Raw genomic sequence first — 20,058 nt, 5'->3', positions numbered from 1 at the left:
GCTTGATCCAACTCCCATTTAAATAAACTGAAAGCCTCCTGATGACCTTGATGGGAACTGGATTAGGCTTTTAAAGAATTAGAGCTCTTTCCCAGAAGTTCAGCACAAAACTTGAGGCCTAAGGAAGTGGGTGGCTAAGGTCACCTTTGTGCTTGCCCAATTCCGGGCTTCTATGAAGGCTAAAAAGGCCCTTAGCATAATTTGGACAACCCTAAGGTACAGCAGTCCAAAAACTAATGAAGCAGCATCTGCTAAAGCCCTCCCCTGGCCTGCCCTTCTACTCTCTGGCCATACACAGCCTATGTCAGGACTTCTGGAGGGGGCCTCATAAGACAACCTCTGGTTGTCCCGCTCAGTTCTTATGACAGGAGAATTTCCCGGGCACAAAAGCTGAGTAAAGGGGCCATAGCAAGATGGAGAATCCTTTTCTTGATTTTGCAAAGTGACCTTTATCTACATAACTTCTGCAAAAATAACTTCACACCCAATATTTGTCGACAAAATAATGTCACATTTTATCTTAGCTGCAACATTGTCCGATTAATGATCAATGGAGCCAAATCCTGCTCCTTCCTCTGATGATGTAGAGAAACTCAACCCAGTGGAACTAGTGCTGTTCTGCTATGGAAAAGGAAGCAGGGGGTCATCAGTCTCTGTACATATCAGAGTTCTGTTCCATGGGGGCTTCCTGCACCCCAGCCAGTAGGGATTTGGGGGCTTGACCCTGCAAGATGCTGAGCTCTCTGGCCTTGATCCAGGAAAGCACTTAATCAGATAAGTAATTTCACTGAATTCAGAATCAAGTGCTTTTTGGAGAATGATAGAGGATCTGTGACTACATAGATCCACCAATCATTCTGTCCCACAGGAAGTGTCTTTCCTCAGCCACTTGGACATTGTGTTGAGATCCAGGATTTGGCACTAATAAAAAATAAAATAAAATAAAAAAATAAATAAAAAACATGAGTGCAACAGTAAGGCTGAAAATTAAAAACTGAAACAGCTGAGTATTTCTGAGTTTGGTTTGCATAACAGCCTAAACTCAACTCTCTCAGCATGCCATAGGCATAGTGGTACCTTTGGGCCTGAGCACAGCCCTTCTTCATGTGACTACTCCTACTGAAATCAATGGGATTATTCACATCAGCACAGGCTGCAGGAGCAGGCCTTTAACAGTCAATCATTTCATTAACTCTCAAGTATTTCAGCACATGAACCCATCCTAGCAAACAGGAAATAAATTGAACAAAAGGAGGCAATTCCTGAAGAGCAACAAAGGATAACACAAGAAAAGCAATTTTACAGTGGGATATAATGCAGAAATAGATTTCAAACAAGTTTATTTCCATTGTTAGTTAAAATGAGAAGACATAAGCAATTAATTGTAAAAACTAACCAGATAATCATATCCAAGGTCAAAACTAGATATGAAGGAATGAAATAATCAAAAATAGGTTGTTTCATTTATTTATATATCTCTATATATATTTAAATAAAAATAATATTCAGGGTCTGCTTTAGTTGAATTCACATGCCTAAGGAAGTTTTCTGTTTGTTTTCTGCTTATATATTGCATACATCTAAAATGAATACAACTTGTAGGACCAAATATTTGCCCTCAGAGATGCACACTCACTGAAGTCAATAAGAGTGACTTCAGACATTGCTGGTTCTGTTGATCTTTATTTGTGGATGTGGTGGGTAAGAGTGAGGGAGAGAGAGAGAGAAAATTTGGAGCAAGTTATATATACTCTGTGTGAAACAGAAAATCTGGAATAACAGATACTGTAGATTAACTCTCCTAATTCTAAATTTGATTTTATAGTTAAAAGTTAGACACCCTTATCGGTACTTTCATAGCGTTTGCTATATTAAATGACTGTTTATAGCATTTAATATAGCAAAGAGAAATCTAAATCAATGTCTGCATATGAAACATTCCTGCAATCCATGCATTGCTGAAAAGAACTCCAATGGTTATTGAATAATGGGATCTGTCAGTTCTATGTATACAATCAGTGATCCTTAAGTTCTCTCTCATGCTGTTTGACTTCCACGACATGTTTAAAATCCTAAACTATCAGTGCAGATATCAGGGCCTCCCAGGTACATTCCTTAAGAGGGGCCACAAAGAGCTTGTGTAGACCTTAGAGAATCAATCCCAACCATACAAGACAAATCAAATCATCAGGGTAAATTCATGCTAAGGTAAGATTCTACAGAAAATTCTCAAATCTCTTAATAGACTACTAAACCATAGTGACTCTGCCAGGCTTCCATTAAGCATGCTTTAACTAATCAGTCTTCACTAACAAAATCTTGTCTCTAGTGGAGGCAAATCAATCTATTTATCATAGGCAGATGTGTAGTTATTATCACTGTAGTATTTACATGTTTTCTAGGAAAGAACAATTGTTCGCTTGTATGTATCCAGCTCTATATTTCTACATAGTGTCCAATCACTGTAGAGACTTGGAATAATTCACATGATTGGAATATTGTTATAGAAGGGTTCTGCTTGTTCAGGAAGGATAGGCAGGGGAAAAAAGGAGGAAGTGTTTAACAACTAAAAATCATTGGCCTGGTCTACACTACAACTTTATTTCACATTTAGCAGCGTTAAACCAAATTAATGCTGCACCCGTCCACACAACGAAGCCCTTTATTTCGATATAAAGGCCTCTTAATACCAATATCTGTACTCCTCCCCGATGAGGGGAGTAGTGCTGAAATCGGTATTGCCATTTCGGATTAGGGTTAGTGTGGCCATAATTCGATGGTATTGGCCTCCAGGAACTATCCCACAGTGCACCATTGTGACTACTCTGGACAGCAATCTGAACTCAGATGCACTCGCCAGGTAGACAGGAAAAGCCCCACAACTTTTGAATTTTATTTTCCGTTTGCCCAGCATGGAGCTCTGATCAGCATGGGTGGCCATGCAGTCCCAGAATCAAAAAAAGAGCTCCAGCATGGACCGTACGGGAGATACTGAATCTGATCTCTGTATAGGGAGATGAATCTGTTCTATCAGAACTCCATTCCAACAGATGAAATGCCAAAACATTTGAAAAAATCTCCAAGGCTATGAGGGACAGAAGCCACAACAGGGACTCAACACAGTGCTGCATGAACCTTAAGTAGCTGAGACAAGAGTACCATAAAGCCAAAGAATGAAATGGACGCTCACAGAGGGAGGGGCAACTGACGACTGTAGCTATCCCACAGTTCCTGCACTCTCTGAAAACCATTTGAATTCTTGGCTGAGCTCCCAAAGCCTGAAGGGTCAAAAACATTGTCTCAGGTGGTTCAGGGTATATGTCGTCAGCCCCCCCCATTGAAACCAGAGGGGAAAAAAGTTGTTTCTCGCCTTTTTTCAATGTCACCATATGTCTACTGGATGCTGCTGGCAGATGTGGTGCTGCAGCGCTACACAACAGCATCCTCTTTCCTTCCCTTGCCTTGCGGATGGCAGACGGTGCAGTTTGACTGATATTCGTCATCGTCGTCCCGTGAGTGCTCCTGGCTGGCCTCGGTGAGGTCAGCCAGGGGTGCCTGGGCAAAAATGGGAATGACTCCCGGTCATTCTCTTCTTTAAGTTTTGTCTCCTAGAGATTCACTCCTGCCTGGAATATCATAGCAGCTGGAGGCTGCCCTCCCCTCCCCTCTTTGATTTCTGCTTGCAGAGGCAATAAAGTCAAGGCTGTTTCTTATTCATGCATTCTTTATTACTTCATCACACAAATTGGGGGATAACTGCCACGGTAGCCCAGGAGGGGTGGGGGAGGAGGAAAGCAATGGGTGGCGTTGTTGCAGGGGCACCCCCTAGAATAGCATGCAGCTCATCATTTCTGCGGGATGTCTGGGGCTCTGACCCGGAAAGGCCGTTTGCCTCTCTGGTTCTTTAGTAGGCTTGCCTGATATTCTAGGCAGGACTGACTCTCCCTTTAGACAAAACTTAAAGAAGAGAATGACCTGGAGAGTCATTCCCATTTTTGTCCACATGCCCCCAGCTGACCTCACTGAGGCTGGCCAGGAGCACCCATGACAGCAGCAGATGGTACAGCATGACTGGCAACCATCATTGTCAACTTGCAAAGCAGTAGACGGTTCAGCAGAGCAAAGAGTAACCGTCTTTGCTAACTTGCAAAGGCAAGGGGATGCTGCTGTGTAGCACTGCAGTACCGCGTCTGTTAGCAACATCCAGCAGACATACAGTGACAGTGAAAAAAGGCTGAATGGGCTCCATGATTGCCATGCTATGGTGTCTGCCCAGAAAATCCAGGGAAAAGGGCACAAAATGATTGACTGCCATTGCTTTCACGGAGGGAGGATTGTCTGACGACATTTACCCAGAATCACCCGTGACACTGTTTTTGCCCCACCATGCATTGGTATCTCAACCCAGAATTCCAATAGGCAGGGGAGACTGTGGGGACTATGGGATAGCTATGGTATAGCTACCCACAGTGCAACACTCCGGAAATCAATGCTAGCCTCGGTACAAGGACGCAGACCACCGAATTAATGTGCTTAGTGTGGCCGCATGCACTCAACTTTATACAATCTGTTTCCAAAAATCGGTTTTTGTAAAATCAGAATAATACTATAGTGTAGACGTACCCATCCAAAGCACAGGACTTGGTGGTGATGGGGGATTTCCACTACCCAGACATCTGTTGAAAAGATAATACAGCAGAGAAGAGATTATCCAACAAGTTCTTGGAATGCATTCAAGATAACTTTTTATTGAAGAAGGTGGAGAAAGAACCAAGAGGAAAGGCTGTTCCACATTTGATTCTGACAGATAGGGAGGACCTGGTTGAGAATTTGAAAATGGAAGGCAGCTTACATGAAAGTGATCATGAAAGATAAGAGTTCATAATTCTAAGGAATAGTAGGAGGGAAAACAGCAGAAAAAAGACAATGGACTTCAAGAAGGTAAACTTTAACAAACTCAGAGAACTGGTAGGGAAGATCTTTGGGAAGCAAGTTTAAGGGAAAAAAGAGGTCAGGAGAGTTGGCAGTTTTTTAAAGAGACATTATTAAGGACACAAGAGCAAACTACCCCAGTGCAGAGGAAAGATAGGAAGTATGGTTAGAGACTGCCATGGCTTATCCAGGAGATCTTCAATGATGTGAAACAAAAAAAGTTCTACAAAAAGTGGAAATTAGGTCAAATTAGGAAGGATGAATATATTTTAAAACAATAAACATAAGCATATAGGGACAAAATTAGGCCAAGGAACAACATGAGCTTAAACTAGCTAGAGGCATAAAGGTAACAAGTAAACATTTGACAAATACATTAGATGCAAGAGGAAGACCAAGGACAAGGTAGGCCCATTACTCAATGATGTGGGAAAGACAATAACAGAAAATGCTGCAATGTCAGAGGTTTTAAATGCCTTTTTTGTTTCATTTTTTACCAAAAAGGTTAGTAGTGATCAGATAACTAACATAGGGAACATAAGTGTAAATGGGGTAGGATCTGAGGCTAAAATAGGAAAAGAACAAGGTAAGAATTACTTAGACAAGTTAGATGTCTTCAAGTCGACAGGGCCTGACAAAATATATCCTAGAATACTTAAGGAATTGGCTGAAGAGCTCTCTGAGCTATTAGCAATTATCTTTGAGAAGTCATGGAGGACATGAGAGATCCCAGTGGACTGGAAAAGGGCCTATCAAAAAAAGGGGAATAGGATAACGCAGGGACTTACAGATCAGTATAATTAACTTTGATACCCAGAAAGATAATGGAGCAAATATTCAATCAATTTGTAAGCACCTAGAAGATAATAAGGTGACAAGTAACAGTGAACATGGATTTGTCAAGAACAAATCATGTCAAACCAAATGAATATCCTTCTTTACAGGGTAACAAGCCTTCTGGTTAAGGGGGAAGCAGGTGTGATATATTGACTTTAGTAAGGCTTTGGATAATGTCTCATGTGGCCTTCTCATAAACAAACTAGGGAAATATAGCCTAGACCAGTGTTTCTCAACCTTTTTGATACCAGGGACTAGCTTGCTGCCTTTCTAAATTGTGTTAGGGAGATCTCAGGGAATGGTGCTGGCCCACAGACTAGTTTTTGAGAAGCACTGGTCTAAACATACCTACTCTAAAGTGGGTGCACAACTGGTTGGAAAACTGTGGTTCACAGTCAAGTTGGAAGGGCATATTGACTGGGGTCCTGCAAAGATCTGTCCTGGGTGTATTTAATGTCTTTGTAAATTATTAGATAATGGCTTAGAGAGTACACTAATAAAGTTCTTGGACAATATCATGCTGGGAGCAGTTGAAGGACAGGATTAGAATTCAAAATTATTTTGACAAACTGGAGAAATTGTCTGGAGAAATTCTATGAAATAGTTTGAAATTCAATAAGGACAAATACAAATTACTGCACTTAGGAAGGAATCATCAGTTGCACGAATGGGAAATGACTGCCTAGGAAGCATTAGTGCAGAAAAGGATCTAGGAGTGCTAGTGGATCACAAACTAAATAAGAGTCAGCAATGTAATACTGTTGCAAAAAACCCAAACCTCATTCTGGGGTGTATTCGGAGTATAGTAAGCAAGACACAAGAAGTAATTCTTCCACTCTTCTCAGCACTGATAAGGGCGCCACTGGAGTATTGTTTCCAATTCTGGGTACCACATGTCAGGAAAGATATGGACAAATTGGAGAAAGTCCAGAGGACAGCAATAAAAATGATTAAAGGTAGGGTGACCAGATGTCCCGATTCTATAGGGACAGTCCCAATTTTTGGGTCTTTTTCTTACATAGGTTCCTATTAGCCTCCATCCTCTGTCCCGATTTTTCACATTTGCTGTCTGGTCACCCTAATTAAAGGTCTAGAACACCTGACCTAAGAGGAAAGACTGAAAAAATGGGTGATTTTAGTTTGGAGAAGAGAAGACTAATTGGGGGACATAAACAGGAGGGTGATAAATTGTTATTAACCATTGAGGACAGGACAAGTTATAATGGGCTTAAATTGCAACAAAGGAGACTTAGATTAGACATTAGAAAAAACTTCCTAACAACAAGGGTAGTTAAACAGTGGAATAAGTTAGGTAGGGAGGTTGTGGAATCTCCATCATTAGAGATTTTTAGACAAATACTTGTCAGGAGTGGTCTAGATAATACTTAGTCCTGCCTCAGTGCAGGACTAGATGATCTATCGAGGTCCCTTCCATTTCTACCTTTCTATGATCTCTATTTCCTTGCCATGTTCTATAAGGCTGAGATATCACAAAATAACTTTTTTCCACAGTATGTGTATGAAGCATATGTTTGTTCTCCTTTTGTATGTATTTTTCTTGTGACTGAATGATCCCTATTACTGTATGAGTGTCCTCTTTTAAAATGCTGCTTGGCTCCATTATACTACTACTGATACCTAGCTCTTAAAGAGCACTTTTCATCTGCAGATCCCAAAGCTCTTTACAAAGGGGATCAGTACCATTATCTCCATTTTACAGACGAGATTAAATTATTGTGTGTTTTAAGTTACTGAGTCTAGTCATTTGCATTCTGTTAATTCATGATAGACTTTAATACTTGCACTCTTAGAAATAAGAGAACAAGTTTGTTACAGTAGCTCTCTCTTATGTAGAAAAAAAAAGTTAAACATACTGTAAACACAATTTTCTCGAACGAACAAGACCACACATAAGGAAAGTCCACACATCTGCTGTATTAAAAAGAGAGAATTGTTGATCTTTTATTGACTGAGTAGATCTAAAACTAAGAGAAAAATATTTATCCAGTCTGCTATGTCAATAGTTTATAACAATATACACCTCTACCTCGATATAACGCTGTCCTCGGGAGCCAAAAAATCTCATAGGTGAAACCGCATTATATCAAACTTGCTTTGATCCACTGGAGTACGCAGCCCCAGCCCCCCGGAGAACTGCTTTACCGCATTATATCCGAATTCGTGTTATATCGGGTTGCGTTATATCGGGGTAGAGGTGTAGTAGGTTTCCTCTCAGTGGGCTTTCTTTCTTCTCGAAACTTGGGTATTTCAATATGTATTTCTGATTCTGGGACTATTTATTCAGTTAGAACTATATATAAAACTATCATAAATGATAGACAAAGATAATACTAATAAAAAAAGTCAGAGCTTCACTGAGTCTTAAAATGTTTCCTACATTGTCTATATATATCAGAATCCACAAGAAAGCAAATAATCAGACTGCCTTTTGTCTACAGCAAGGGATGTCAGTCTAGGGTTTGTGAACATGTGTCATGGGATTGCAAACACTCTGTACTTCCCATACTGCTCAATGTGAAAAGGTCATGGTTATTTGGGAGAGGGGCTGAAGGAGGTGCTGATTTGAAAAAGGTTAACAGCTACTGGTCTACCATTATTAAGATATATAGAAAATGAACACTGAAAAAAAATATAAATAAGATTCAATACTGTGTTTGTACCAAACTCATGTGTGGCAATGATTATTTAGAGAAAAAAATCAAGATAACAGCAATAATGATACTATTAGCATGTACTTCTTGTATAAAGACCAATAGACAAAGAAAGATTTTCTTTTTAAAGAACAAGAAAAGAACCTAAGATCTATGGTGAGCTATGAACAGGATCTGCTGATAATTTTTTTCTGTGCTTTCCCTGAGAGAAGTTTATCTCTTGAGCAGTTTTTCCTGAAAGACAAGAAAAATCAAATAGAAAGTTAAGGTGGTAGCTATGCACAAAATAATTGGCATCATTTTCAAGATTCCTTGGTATTCTTGTGTCCTGCATTTTAGAGTCTTAGTTGAACTATCCCTAAATTTACCTCAACAGTACTCTAGAGATGCTATGTTGAATAGTAAAAATAGTACAATGTTCTTTTATATATACTGGATGCTTGTTATATACCACAAAGCTAGAACATGAAAAGGGAGAAAAATGATAAAACTTTGCAGTATAAATTTACTCATAAACACCCTTAACTCAATAACTGCAGTACATTTATTTCAGATTATTTGGCACATCTATGCTTCTGTGTGGTATTGGATAATAAAATAATATCTGGATAGGAAGAGAAAGTGAGAAATTATTTTTATTTTGATCAAATGACTATAAAATGATAGATAACTGGCTTTAAACTTTTAAAAATAACTTGGAAACAAAACAGATTATAATTATTTCATTTCAAAGCAGGGGTTGGCAACTTTTCAGAACTGGTGTGCCGAGTCTTCATTTATTCACTCTCACTTAAAGTTTCGTGTGCCAGTAATACTTTTTAACATTTTTGAAGATCTCTTCCTATAAGTCTATAATATATAACTAAACTATTGTATGTAAAGTAAATAAGGTTTTTAAAATGTTTAAGAAGCTTCATTTAAAATTAAATTAAAATGCAGAGTCCCCTGGACTGGTGGCCAGGACCCGGGCAGTGTGAGTGCCATTGAAAATCAGCTTGCGTGCCGTCTTTGGCATGCATGCCAGCCACAGGTTGCCTACCCCTGTTTCAAAGGTTCAACAACAGATCTCCACTTTCTGCTATTTATTGAATCTATCAGTTAACCAGAAGAGTGGTTAAACAAATAGGTCTTATATTGTGCTCTGACACTCACCAAACCCAGGTTCTGGTGGGCTGCTGGAGGTGGGAGAAAATCCAAATAAGTAGGATCTTGGTGCTTCCCAGTTGGCCCTGGCTCAGGTGGGGGAGGTCCTAGCTACTTAATGATCCCTAGTTATTGCTAGAGCACTCTAGTTGTTGTTCCAAGTCTTTGGCTACAAGGGACTGTGCCCTAGGCTCAATGTCTGGCTGGGTTTCTGGGGCTAGAGCTACACCGCAAGGTAAGCCCAGGGTTAGTAAAACTTGAGTTAGCAGAGTCTGGGTTTGTAAACCTAGGGCTTGAGTGTCTATGCACACTTGTAACCCTGGGTTAGGAATTGTTGAATCCTGGGTCCCACCCTGAGCTCCAGTGTCTACACTGCATTATGTGGGCCTGACTCCAACCAGCCATATCCCAGACTTCCTAGCACCCTCCCAAAATGTGGCTGCTGTAGCCCTGTTTGCAGTGCAGTGTGGGAAAACTTGATGGTCCACCAAACTTGCTTGTCCAGAAGACAGAGAAAATCAGCCTGCAGACGTGTAGGGCACACGTGGAGACTCCCAGAGCACGAATCCAGTGGGGCTGCATCCACAGAGCAAAGCCATAGTGCTTGATCCCTGGTACCTGGCTTGATTGAGGCTCAGACCCTCCACCCCATGGGATCCTGGGCCCGAGCCAGAGTTAGCGCAATTTGTGTGTAGATGGAAGGGGAGTTAGGCTTGAGCCTGAGTTTGAACCCTGGGCTTATATTGCAGTGTAGACATACCCTGTGAGTCCTGAGAAAGTCTAACCATAGAGATCCTGCACAGAGCAGCCCTAATCATAGAAATGCAACCTAGAGTGACTCCCCTGCTTTTCAAATCAGGATATACAAGCCCCTGTCCAGTAGGCAGGAGCCATGGAGAATGAAGGAGACTGAACAGTTCTGGGAGCAAGCAATTCGGAATTTGTTGCTGGATACAAGAATACATTAATTGCCTATGTACCTGGGCTCTGGTAATCGGACCTGGAAAACCTGAACCTCAAACAGAATTCCATATCAAGTATCTACATACTCCAGCTTTTGAGCTTAAAATGTAGTTCCTGCACACATTCTTGCAAGTAAAACTCATTTGGTGGAATGCACATGGAAAGTAAACATGAGTGGTTTACAAACAAAGCATTTTCACTTTAAAATGTAAGTAAATATTTGTGGATAATGATTCCCATTATTTACACAACTTTAGTGTTAACTAAACAGAAACTAGGCTAATATGTTGCCTCAACAGGCACTGAAGAGATATCTAAGTTGTTAATTAAGGATATCATTTCCTCTGGGATTTTTGGAACCTTGTGTTTTACTAGACATCCTTGGCTTTTTCACAAAGCTAGTTAGTTAAAAGCAGTAAAGATAGTGAGAGAGCATTCTCGGGAGAAGGAAAGCAGGTCTTTGTTTCAGCCATAATCTTAGCCAAATTCCAAAGCCATGGACCACATTCTGCTCTGTTACACCAGACACCTCTGGTGTAAAAGAGGGCAGAATTTGGCCCCACTTTTCCTTACAGTCAGAGATTATATAATTTTAACTAGGAAGGAATTCTGGAGCCCTAGGAGTGTAAATATAAATTTGGGAAAGAGAATATTCCAGGAAATACAGGGAAGTGAATGAGCTTTCTAAGAAGAAATATTTGATCTTGGTACCACAAGGAGTAAATGGATGCTGTTTGGACTTTCCCCAGTCAAATAACTCCTGTTGCTGCATAGCTGGTTCAATAGTATGCATATTGGTAAGAGACAAGTCTATCCTATAGTGGGAATGTTTACATTAGGAACATTTTAAAATCTTTCCTACCTAATGGGAACATCCCCATTGTAGGTTACACTTTTGTTCTTCCAAGTTGCAGATGTATACATCTACCATTTGTTCAGCTAAAATATGTTGTCAGTGGCAATTGTGGCAAATTGCCGGCACTGTTATGCTGGGTCTCGCACTTTCTCTTCTTTGGGGAAGGTTCAGGGCGCCATTGCTTGCCTCTGAACTGGTATTTTAATTACCCCACTAGTGTCCTTGAGGAGGGGAGTGGAGAGGGAGGGACCTGGGCCCACCTTCTTCTCCAGGTCCCAACCCAGGGGCCCTGAGGTTTGTGGTGAACCACTTGAACTAGCGGTTCCCTCCCCTGGGCTACTTCCCTCTCCTGCCCTTCAGCTTGGGAAGGGGCTTCTTGCCCTCCTTTTACACAAGCCAGGTGCCCCTTACCTAGGGTTTCTTTTGGATTTCTCAGCCCACCGCAGCACTCCTCCAAACTTTCCTTTTGTCTCTCTTCAATACTGTTCTCTTCTCCAACTCCTTCAAACTGCTCTCTGCTCCAACCAAACCTTCCTGCTCTAACTCCCACACTGTCTGACTGAAGCAGGGGTTTTTATCATATGACTGACTGCTAGTGCTCTAATTGGCTTCAGGTGCTCTAGTTAATCTATAACAAACCTTCCTCCCCTTGCAGGGAATAAGGCTCCCTGCTAACACTCTCCTGCTGCCCTCTGGCCATGCTGTATCACATATCCCCCTCCCCCCGCTCAACACCAAGGGGTTGGGCTACTTGGGACGAGAGGCAGTGCTGTCGCGATAGGCAATCAGCGTTGCCATGTTGGCTTCCAGCTCTATGCTGGACCCGAAAATAGAAAGGCTGCAGAGAGAGGAACCACCTCGTCTCTCTGGCGTTCTTCTTGTTCCTGTGCATCCACTGGAGCGGGGCGTGGTCTGTCATGAAGGTAAACCGCCGCCCCAGGAGATAGTAGCGGAGAGTCTCCATAGCCTATTTTATCCTTTATTCCTTTTTGACAACCGCGTACTTTTGTTCCCTGGGGAGGAGCTTCCGGCTGAGGTACAAGATGGGGTGCTCCTCCTACCCTACCATCTGGGAAAGGACGGCACCGAGCTCCACCTCTGAGGCATCCATTTGTAGGATGAATTCCTTCTCGAAGTCTGGGGCTATGAGTACTGGATGGCAGCATAGGACTGTCCGTAAATCTGAAAATGCTTCTTCTGTCGCATCAGTCCACTTCACTATCTCGGGGCCCTGAGCTTTTATCAGATCCGTCAATGGCCCTGCTCTTGTGGCGAAATGAGGGATGAATCTCCGATAGTATCCTACTATTCCTAAAAATGCTCTGACCTGCTTTTTGCGGTTTGGTCGAGGCCAACCTTGTATTGCCTCCACTTTGTTCCACTGGGGTTTTACCAAACCTCTCTCTACTACATGCCCAAGGTATCTGGCCTCAGCTAGTCCTATCGCGCACTTGAGAGGGTTAGCAGTGAGACCGGCCTTCCGCATGGCATCCAGCACTGCTTCTACTTTTTCTACGTGCGTTTCCCAGTCAGGGCTATGTATGACTATGTTGTCTAAATAGGCAGCGGCATACTTGGCATGGGGTCGTAATAACTTATCCATAAGTCTTTGGAATGTTGCAGGGGCCCCATGGAGTCCAAAAGGGAGGACAGTGTATTGAAATAGGCCATCGGGTGTAGAGAAGGCATTTTTTTCTTTGGCATCCTTGGCCAGGGGAATTTGCCAATATCTTTTGGTCAGATCCAGAGTGGTTAGGTATCGGGCCTTGCCTAACTGATCAACTAGCTCATCAATCCGTGGTATCGGGTAGGCATCAAAGTGAGACACTTCATTCAATTTCCAGAAGTCATTACAAAACCTCAGGGTGCCATCAGGCTTGGGGACTAGGACAATCGGACTGGACCACTGGTTGTGGGATTCTTCAGTGACTCCCAGCATCTTCTTCACTTCCATCCTAATTTCTTCCCTTTTAGCTTCCGGTATTCGGTATGGTCTTATCGTCACCCTTACTCTGGGGCTGGGTGACAATATGATGTTGGGCTAGTGTTGTTCGGCCCGGTTGTGTACAGAATATGTCCTGGTTCCAGTGGATCATTTCAATGACCTCTGTTCGTTGTTCTGGGGTTAATTCAGGAGATATCTTTACCTATCCCTGTGGGTCATCTGTCTGAGATAGAGCTCCTCGAATGACCAGATACGTCTTTATGTCATGCCAGGGCTTCAGTAAGTTGATGTGGTAGATTTGCTCTGGCTTTCGGCGGTCTGGTTGTCTAACCTTATAGTTCACTTCCCCAATGGCTTCCACTATCTCATATGGTCCGTGCCAGCTGGCTAGAAGTTTGCTTTCTGCTGTCGGTACTAACACCATCACCCGTTCCCCCGACTGAAATCTCCGTACTTTCGCCCGACGGTTGTAATATGTCCGCTGGGCCTCTTGTGCTTTTTCCAAATGTTCCCGTACTACCGCAGTTACTCAAGTTATTCGCTCTCTCATCTGTGTCACGTGCTCAATGACATTCTTTCCTGGGTTGGGTTGTTCCTCCCAATCTTCCTTGGCGATATCTAATATCCCGCGTGGGTGGCATCTATATAATAGTTCAAAGGGAGAAAAACTTGTGGACGCCTGGGGGACTTCCCGTATAGCAAACATTAGATACGGTAGAAGGGTATCCTAGTCTTTTCCATCCTGTGCTACCACCTTCCGGATCATACTTTTAAGGGTATGATTAAATCGCTCGACCAGTCCATCTGTTTGTGGATGGTAGACTGAGGTCCGTATGGCCTGGATGCGGAGCAGGGCACATTAGTCTTTCATTAGTTTTGACATGAACGGGGTTCCCTGGTCTGTCAGGATCTCCTTAGGGAAGCCCACTCTGGCAAAAACCTGTAGTAGTTCTTTTTCTATTGCCTTGGATGTGGGGTTTCTTAAAGGAATGGCCTCTGGATACCGCGTGGCATAGTCAAGGATGACTAGTATGTTTCGGTGGCCTCGTGCTGATTTTTCTAATGGGCCCACTATGTCCATGGCTATCCTCTCGAAAGGGACATCAATAATAGGCAAAGGTACTAATGGGGCCCGCAAGTGAGGTTGGGGGCTATGCAACTGGCATTCAGGGCAGGAGGCACAATAATGCTGGACTTCTGCGTGTATCCCTGGCCAATAAAACCTTCTTAGGATTCTATCCAGTGTCTTGTCTACCCCTACATGTCCCCCAAATAGATGACTGTGAGCTAACTCTAGTACTGCCCTTATGTGTTTCCGTGGGACTAAGAGTTGCTCTACTTCTTCCCCTCGTATTTGCTCTATCCTGTACAAAAGATCGCATTTGAGCACATAATATGGCCTTGGGCCTTTGAGTTTTCCTTCCACAGGCACACCATTTACTTCCACTACCTCCTCCCTCAAATTCGCATATAATGGATCTTCAGCTGGTCCTGCCCAAAAGTCTCACGTGCAGTACCGAACTGACCTAATTCTAGGGGGCCTATTTCTACTCTTCCCCTCGGGGTGCTCCCACTTGGGCTAGGAACCTCCTCCGAGTCTTCCTTGGCCTGAATTATCTCCTGGTCTCCTGAGCGGGATCGCCTACCCACAAGGGAAGTTTTTTGATTCGCTGCTAGAATCCTGGTCCCTAACCTTTTATCTGCCCTTCGTTCTCGCCTAGATCTTCGGGGTTTTCCAGGGGATGAGAATAACTCTGGAGCAAATTCGGCAAACACTGGGGTTAGGCTATCTGTAGTTGCCTCCGTCTCAGCCTGGGGGTTGCTACCCTCCCCTGGATCTATTGAGGTAAGTAAGCTTTCAAACCCGGGGAAGTCTCTCCCAATCAAAACAGGGTAGGGGAGCTTGGGGACCACCCCTGCAGAAACCCTGGTAGTATTTCCCTGGATCTCAATCTGTACCAGAATTGTGGAGTTAAAGTTCACGGTGCCATGTACGCACGCTACCCCTATATTTTTGGCCCGGGTTACTTGGTCTGTTCCTACCAATTTCCCCGAGACCAGCGTGACAGCACTCCCGGAATCTGTTAATGCTATGGTCTTTATACCATTCAGTTTTACTGGTCTGGTATATCCATGTAAGGTCATTGTGACCCCTGCTAGGCCGATTAGGCCACATTGCTCCCCGTAATCCTCCAGATTACACTGCATAGGTGCTTCCTTGTTGGGGCATTGGGTTGCTATATGCCCCAATTCCCCACACTCATATCACTGCCCCCTTATTCCAGTTGTCACCCTCTGCCTGGGGCTATTTGGCTGGCCCCCAACCTCTCTTCCCAAACCCCCAGGTCCCTTCCTGGCCTCGAGCCATTCCTCAGTGTCTTTCCTCCTGGTTACAGTTCTCCTATAGTTCTTGACATCCCGGGGCCTTGGGTTTGGGGTTGGCTTCCTGGATTGCCGTGTCTCCCCGCCTGGGGTCTGGAACAGTTCACGGGCTGCAAGCTGTCTTTCCATGAGGGAGACCAATTCATCATAGGTAGAGGGATCATTCTGGCCAACCCAAGACCTGAGACCTGGTGGTAGCCCCCTCACATACCGATCCAATACCAGTACCTCCATCATCTTCTCAGAGCTAAGGGCCTCAGGGCGCATCCATTTCTGGGTCACGTGGATCAGGTCAAACAATTGTGATCAGGGTGTCTTGTCCTCTGTATATTTCCACTCATGGAACCTCTGGGCTCGCAGTGCCGTCGTTACTCCGAACCTGGCCAGGATCTCTGCCTTTAGCTGGGAATAATCTGCTGCCGCCTCTGCAGCCATATCGTAATAGACCTTCTGGGCTTCCCCACACAGGAGTGGGGCAAAGATACCAGACCATTGATCTCAGGGCCAGGCCTCCCGCAGGACTGTTCTTTCAAAAGCCAGGAGGTGTGCCTCCACATCATCCTCCCGTGTCATTTTCTGTAGGCAATGGCTAGCCCGTATGGTCCAGGTCCCTTCACAGTTGCGATTCTGCTCCATAAGGGCCTTCATCTGGTTCACCAGGTCTTTCAGCAGGGCTCGGTCCTGAGCAGCCTGACTCATCAACAGATGATCGGTCTCCTGCTGCATTCTAGTCGCCTCCTGTTGGGCGGTTGCTTGGACCTGGGTAGCCTCCTGCTGGGCCACAGTGGCTTGTAGAAGGGCCTTGACCACGTCGTCCATCTTAAGGATGGGAGGGTTTTTCCTAACCCTGGACTAAGTCCCCAGCGCGCAAATCACACCCGACACCATGTGTGGCAAATTGCCAGTACTGTTATGCTGGGTCTCGTGCTTTCTCTTCTTTGGGGAAGGTTCAGGGCGCCATTGCTTGCCTCTGAACTGGTATTTTAATTACCCCACTAGTGTCCTTGAGGAGGGGAGTGGAGAGGGAGGGACCTGGGCCCGCCCTCTTCTCCAGGTCCCAACCCAGGGGCCCTGAGGTTTGTGGTGAACCACTTGAACGTCGCTCTCCTGGGCTACTTCCCTCTCCTGTCCTTCAGCTTGGGAAGGGGCTTCTTGCCCTCCTTTTACACAAGCCAGGTGCCCCTTATCTAGGGTTTCTTTTGGATTTCTCAGCCCACCGCAGCACTCCTCCAAACTTTCCTTTTGTCTCTCTTCAATACTGTTCTCTTCTCCAACTCCTTCAAACTGCTCTCTGCTCCAACCAAACCTTCCTGCTCCAACTCCCACACTGTCTGGCTGAAGCAAGGGGTTTTTATCACATGACTGACTGCTGGTGCTCTAATTGGCTTCAAGTGCTCTAATTGGCTTCAGGTGCTCTAGTTAATCTATAACAAACCTTCCTCCCCTTGCAGGGAATAAGGCTCCCTGCTAACACTCTCTTGCTGCCCTCTGCCATGCTGTATCACACAATATATATACTAGTCAGCTGTGGAGCAAGGGCTAGATGCAACTTCTAATGGCAGACCTCAACCCTTTTGAGATGGAATGCATAGGCCTGCTTGATAAAGTGGCCACAGCCCTCTGTAGAGATACTGATGGAGTGTTTACATGGGTGAAAGGGCTCCTTCTGTGCTTTTCTCCTCTCCAGCCTATGCTGCCCTGTGGTCCAGAGGACAAGATTGAAACTTTAGTATCAAATACAAAAATATTTTGTAAAGATTCCAAAATACCAACAAAATTAGCTTTTTACTTGGTATTTCAGAAGTCTTTCAGCCTTTCTGCTTAACAAGGAGCTTTCTAAACACCTCCCAGATCCAGCAAGAATCCCCACACCTGAGGATCAGATTGCTGAAAAAACTTAAGCCGTAATTCTCAGATGTGGGGACATAAAGCTGGATACTAAGGGTACCTGCAGCTCCCATTGACTTCAGTATATTGATTTAGGTACTTACCTTTAGGCACTCCCCAGTTAAAAATAAACTGGCCTTAAATTGTGTTAATCTTAGTTAAAACATATGTCTGGGCAGATGGGTGACGTCTGAGGTCAAAATCATTCATTTAATGTTAGATATGAAAATTTATTTATGGCAACATCAGCCCCAGTACCATTTGTACATAACATGTCGACATTCTGGGTCAAATTCTGCTCTCAGCACCTGTGCAGCTCCATTCATTTCACCTGGGATGCAAATTAGATCAGTTCATGTCTCTGCCCTCAGATTCATGGGAGTGCCCCGGTTGTCTCTAATTTTTTTTCCCTCTGCGCGGAACAAAAACTACTAGAGCTTAAATTTAAAACCCAGGAGTCCAATCTCTCCCACCCCCATTTTTTCCGCCAGGCTATGCTGCTTCCCTTTCTATCCATCTTATTTGTTATTCACATATTTTTTTCATCTTCCCTCCTGTCCATTTACTAGCTGTCTTTCCTCATCTATTTCTCTTATAACTTACATTCCTTGTACGCTTCTTGCCCCCTTTCATTTCCTTTTCCTCTCTCCATCCTGTATAACCTCCCTGAACTTTCTGTCTGTCTGAGAGAGAGATGTGATCTGTTTTAGGGTTTTGTACCAATACTTATCACCACAGTAGAGACATCTCTCTCTCTCTCACTCACACACATACCACTATCATTCACTACTTTCACTCTTTCCGTGGGAGGATGGGGAGGATGGGGAAGCCTTTACTTCAGACAGAAGACAGCAGGTGGAGTGGGAGCCCTTAAGCCCCTTCTTCCAGCAGGAAGCAGATGCCTCCTGGTAAATAAAGGTCTCTTGAATGGCTCAAATATAACTGTGCATGAAGCCTGCCAGCAGGGTGTACAGTCATGCATGTGAGCAAGGTAGTGAGGGAATATTGGTGCACACCTATGTATCTGGTAAACATCAGCTATTCCTGCAAGCTTGTGCACTTCCAGTGACTTTACAAACTCTATACAAAAAGACTGGGACAAATTCTGCATTGGTTTATGTCTCAAGTAACACCACTGAATTCATTTAAAGTTAGTTTAATGTGGTGAATGTTAGAGCAGAATTTAGCCCAGAATACATTTCGGCATTATAAGATAATAGAATGTATGAGATGACCTTGTTGCTAACTTGTAGTGATGGAAACTACTTTGTAATGAGTGTGCTTTCTCCTCAGAAATTCTTTTTCTAAAAAAAATTGGGAGTATTAAAACTGTGAAATAATAGAAAGAGTTTAATTGGCAATGATACAATATTAGCTATTCCTGAGATTTCTTTTACAAAAGCTCCAAGTTTTCCTTTCTTAAGCTTAAAATTTGCAAAATGTAGGAACACACAATTGGTGTAGTGGTTTCTAATATTCATTCATGTGAACACAAAGAGATCAGTAAGAAGAAAAGAATACTCCAGTGTTGGGTGACTGGGTCAGCAGATGGCAAACGTGACCACTGCAGACAACTTTAAAATAGTTAACCTGGAAGAAGAGATCAAGATAAGAAATAGGTGCCAAATGGAACAGTCATCCAACACAATGATAAGGAAAGGATTTGGGAGTTATCTCGGGTAAAACTGAACATCTATAGCCTAAGTGCACAGCTCTAATAAATAGAGCAAACTACGTGTGTGTTAGCACGGGACAGAAAGCAAAATGAACCATCTGACACCCTGAGACCATTACTGTACTGTGACTTGTTGAGTATTACTTGGAATATTGTGCACAGTACTGATCATCATTCCACAGAAAGTATATTATTGATAAAAGGCTTGATCCTGCTCCATGCAGGTCAGTTGGAATTTTGCCATTGATTTCGATGAGAGCAGGATCAAGCCCTTCGAGAGGCTGCTGCACAGGACAACAAATAGAACAAATGTCCAAGTTTTTAGGCAAAGTTGAATGCATTACTGAAAAAGAGATTTTGACAAAACTTAATAATTTTTGAGGGAAAAAATAGGTAATCATATGAGTAGTGACCAAAATATGATTTTTTAGGTATCAAGTTTTATATTTGATACAGAAGAGTGGTTCACAAACTAGCAGATGAGCTCTAGAAAACTGTGATAAACTCAGACAATTCACTACTGTTGTTGAGCAAAGACTGTCAGGCCAATAGAAGCCTAGATTTGAGTTTAAGTGTAAATTAGAGAAGATGGACTCAGCTGATAAAATCAGAAGAGTTTGATTAAGCAGGGTCAGGGAAGGACCAGATTGCCTTTTCCTGATCTTAAAATAGGTTATATACCAGTTTCACATGTTAAGTTAGAGATGTGGGGGCAAGATCCTCAGCTGGCATAAATCAACATAGCATCATTGAACCTTCACCAAAT

General features: G+C 43.3%; 1 protein-coding gene across 4 annotated transcripts in view; it reads right to left on the bottom strand.

The window, feature by feature from the left end:
* HTR7 (5-hydroxytryptamine receptor 7) overlaps nt 1-20,058 on the bottom strand; it is a 64,259-nt gene that overhangs the window by 1,807 nt on the left and 42,394 nt on the right. The window contains exon 3 of one of the 4 annotated variants that reach the window (XM_030570846.1): nt 4,624-4,676. The exons of 2 other annotated variants lie outside the window; for them this stretch is intronic. In XM_030570846.1, coding sequence (XP_030426706.1) covers nt 4,624-4,676 — 53 coding nt within the window. Of the gene's footprint in view, nt 1-4,623; nt 4,677-20,058 lie in introns of those variants that run through there. One more of the 4 variants, XM_030570850.1, reaches the window with a different exon arrangement.

The sequence above is a fragment of the Gopherus evgoodei genome, chromosome 7, assembly GCF_007399415.2.
Source record: "Gopherus evgoodei ecotype Sinaloan lineage chromosome 7, rGopEvg1_v1.p, whole genome shotgun sequence".
Lineage (NCBI taxonomy): Eukaryota > Metazoa > Chordata > Testudines > Testudinidae > Gopherus > Gopherus evgoodei.
This window is presented reverse-complemented; position numbering and strand designations above follow the sequence as displayed.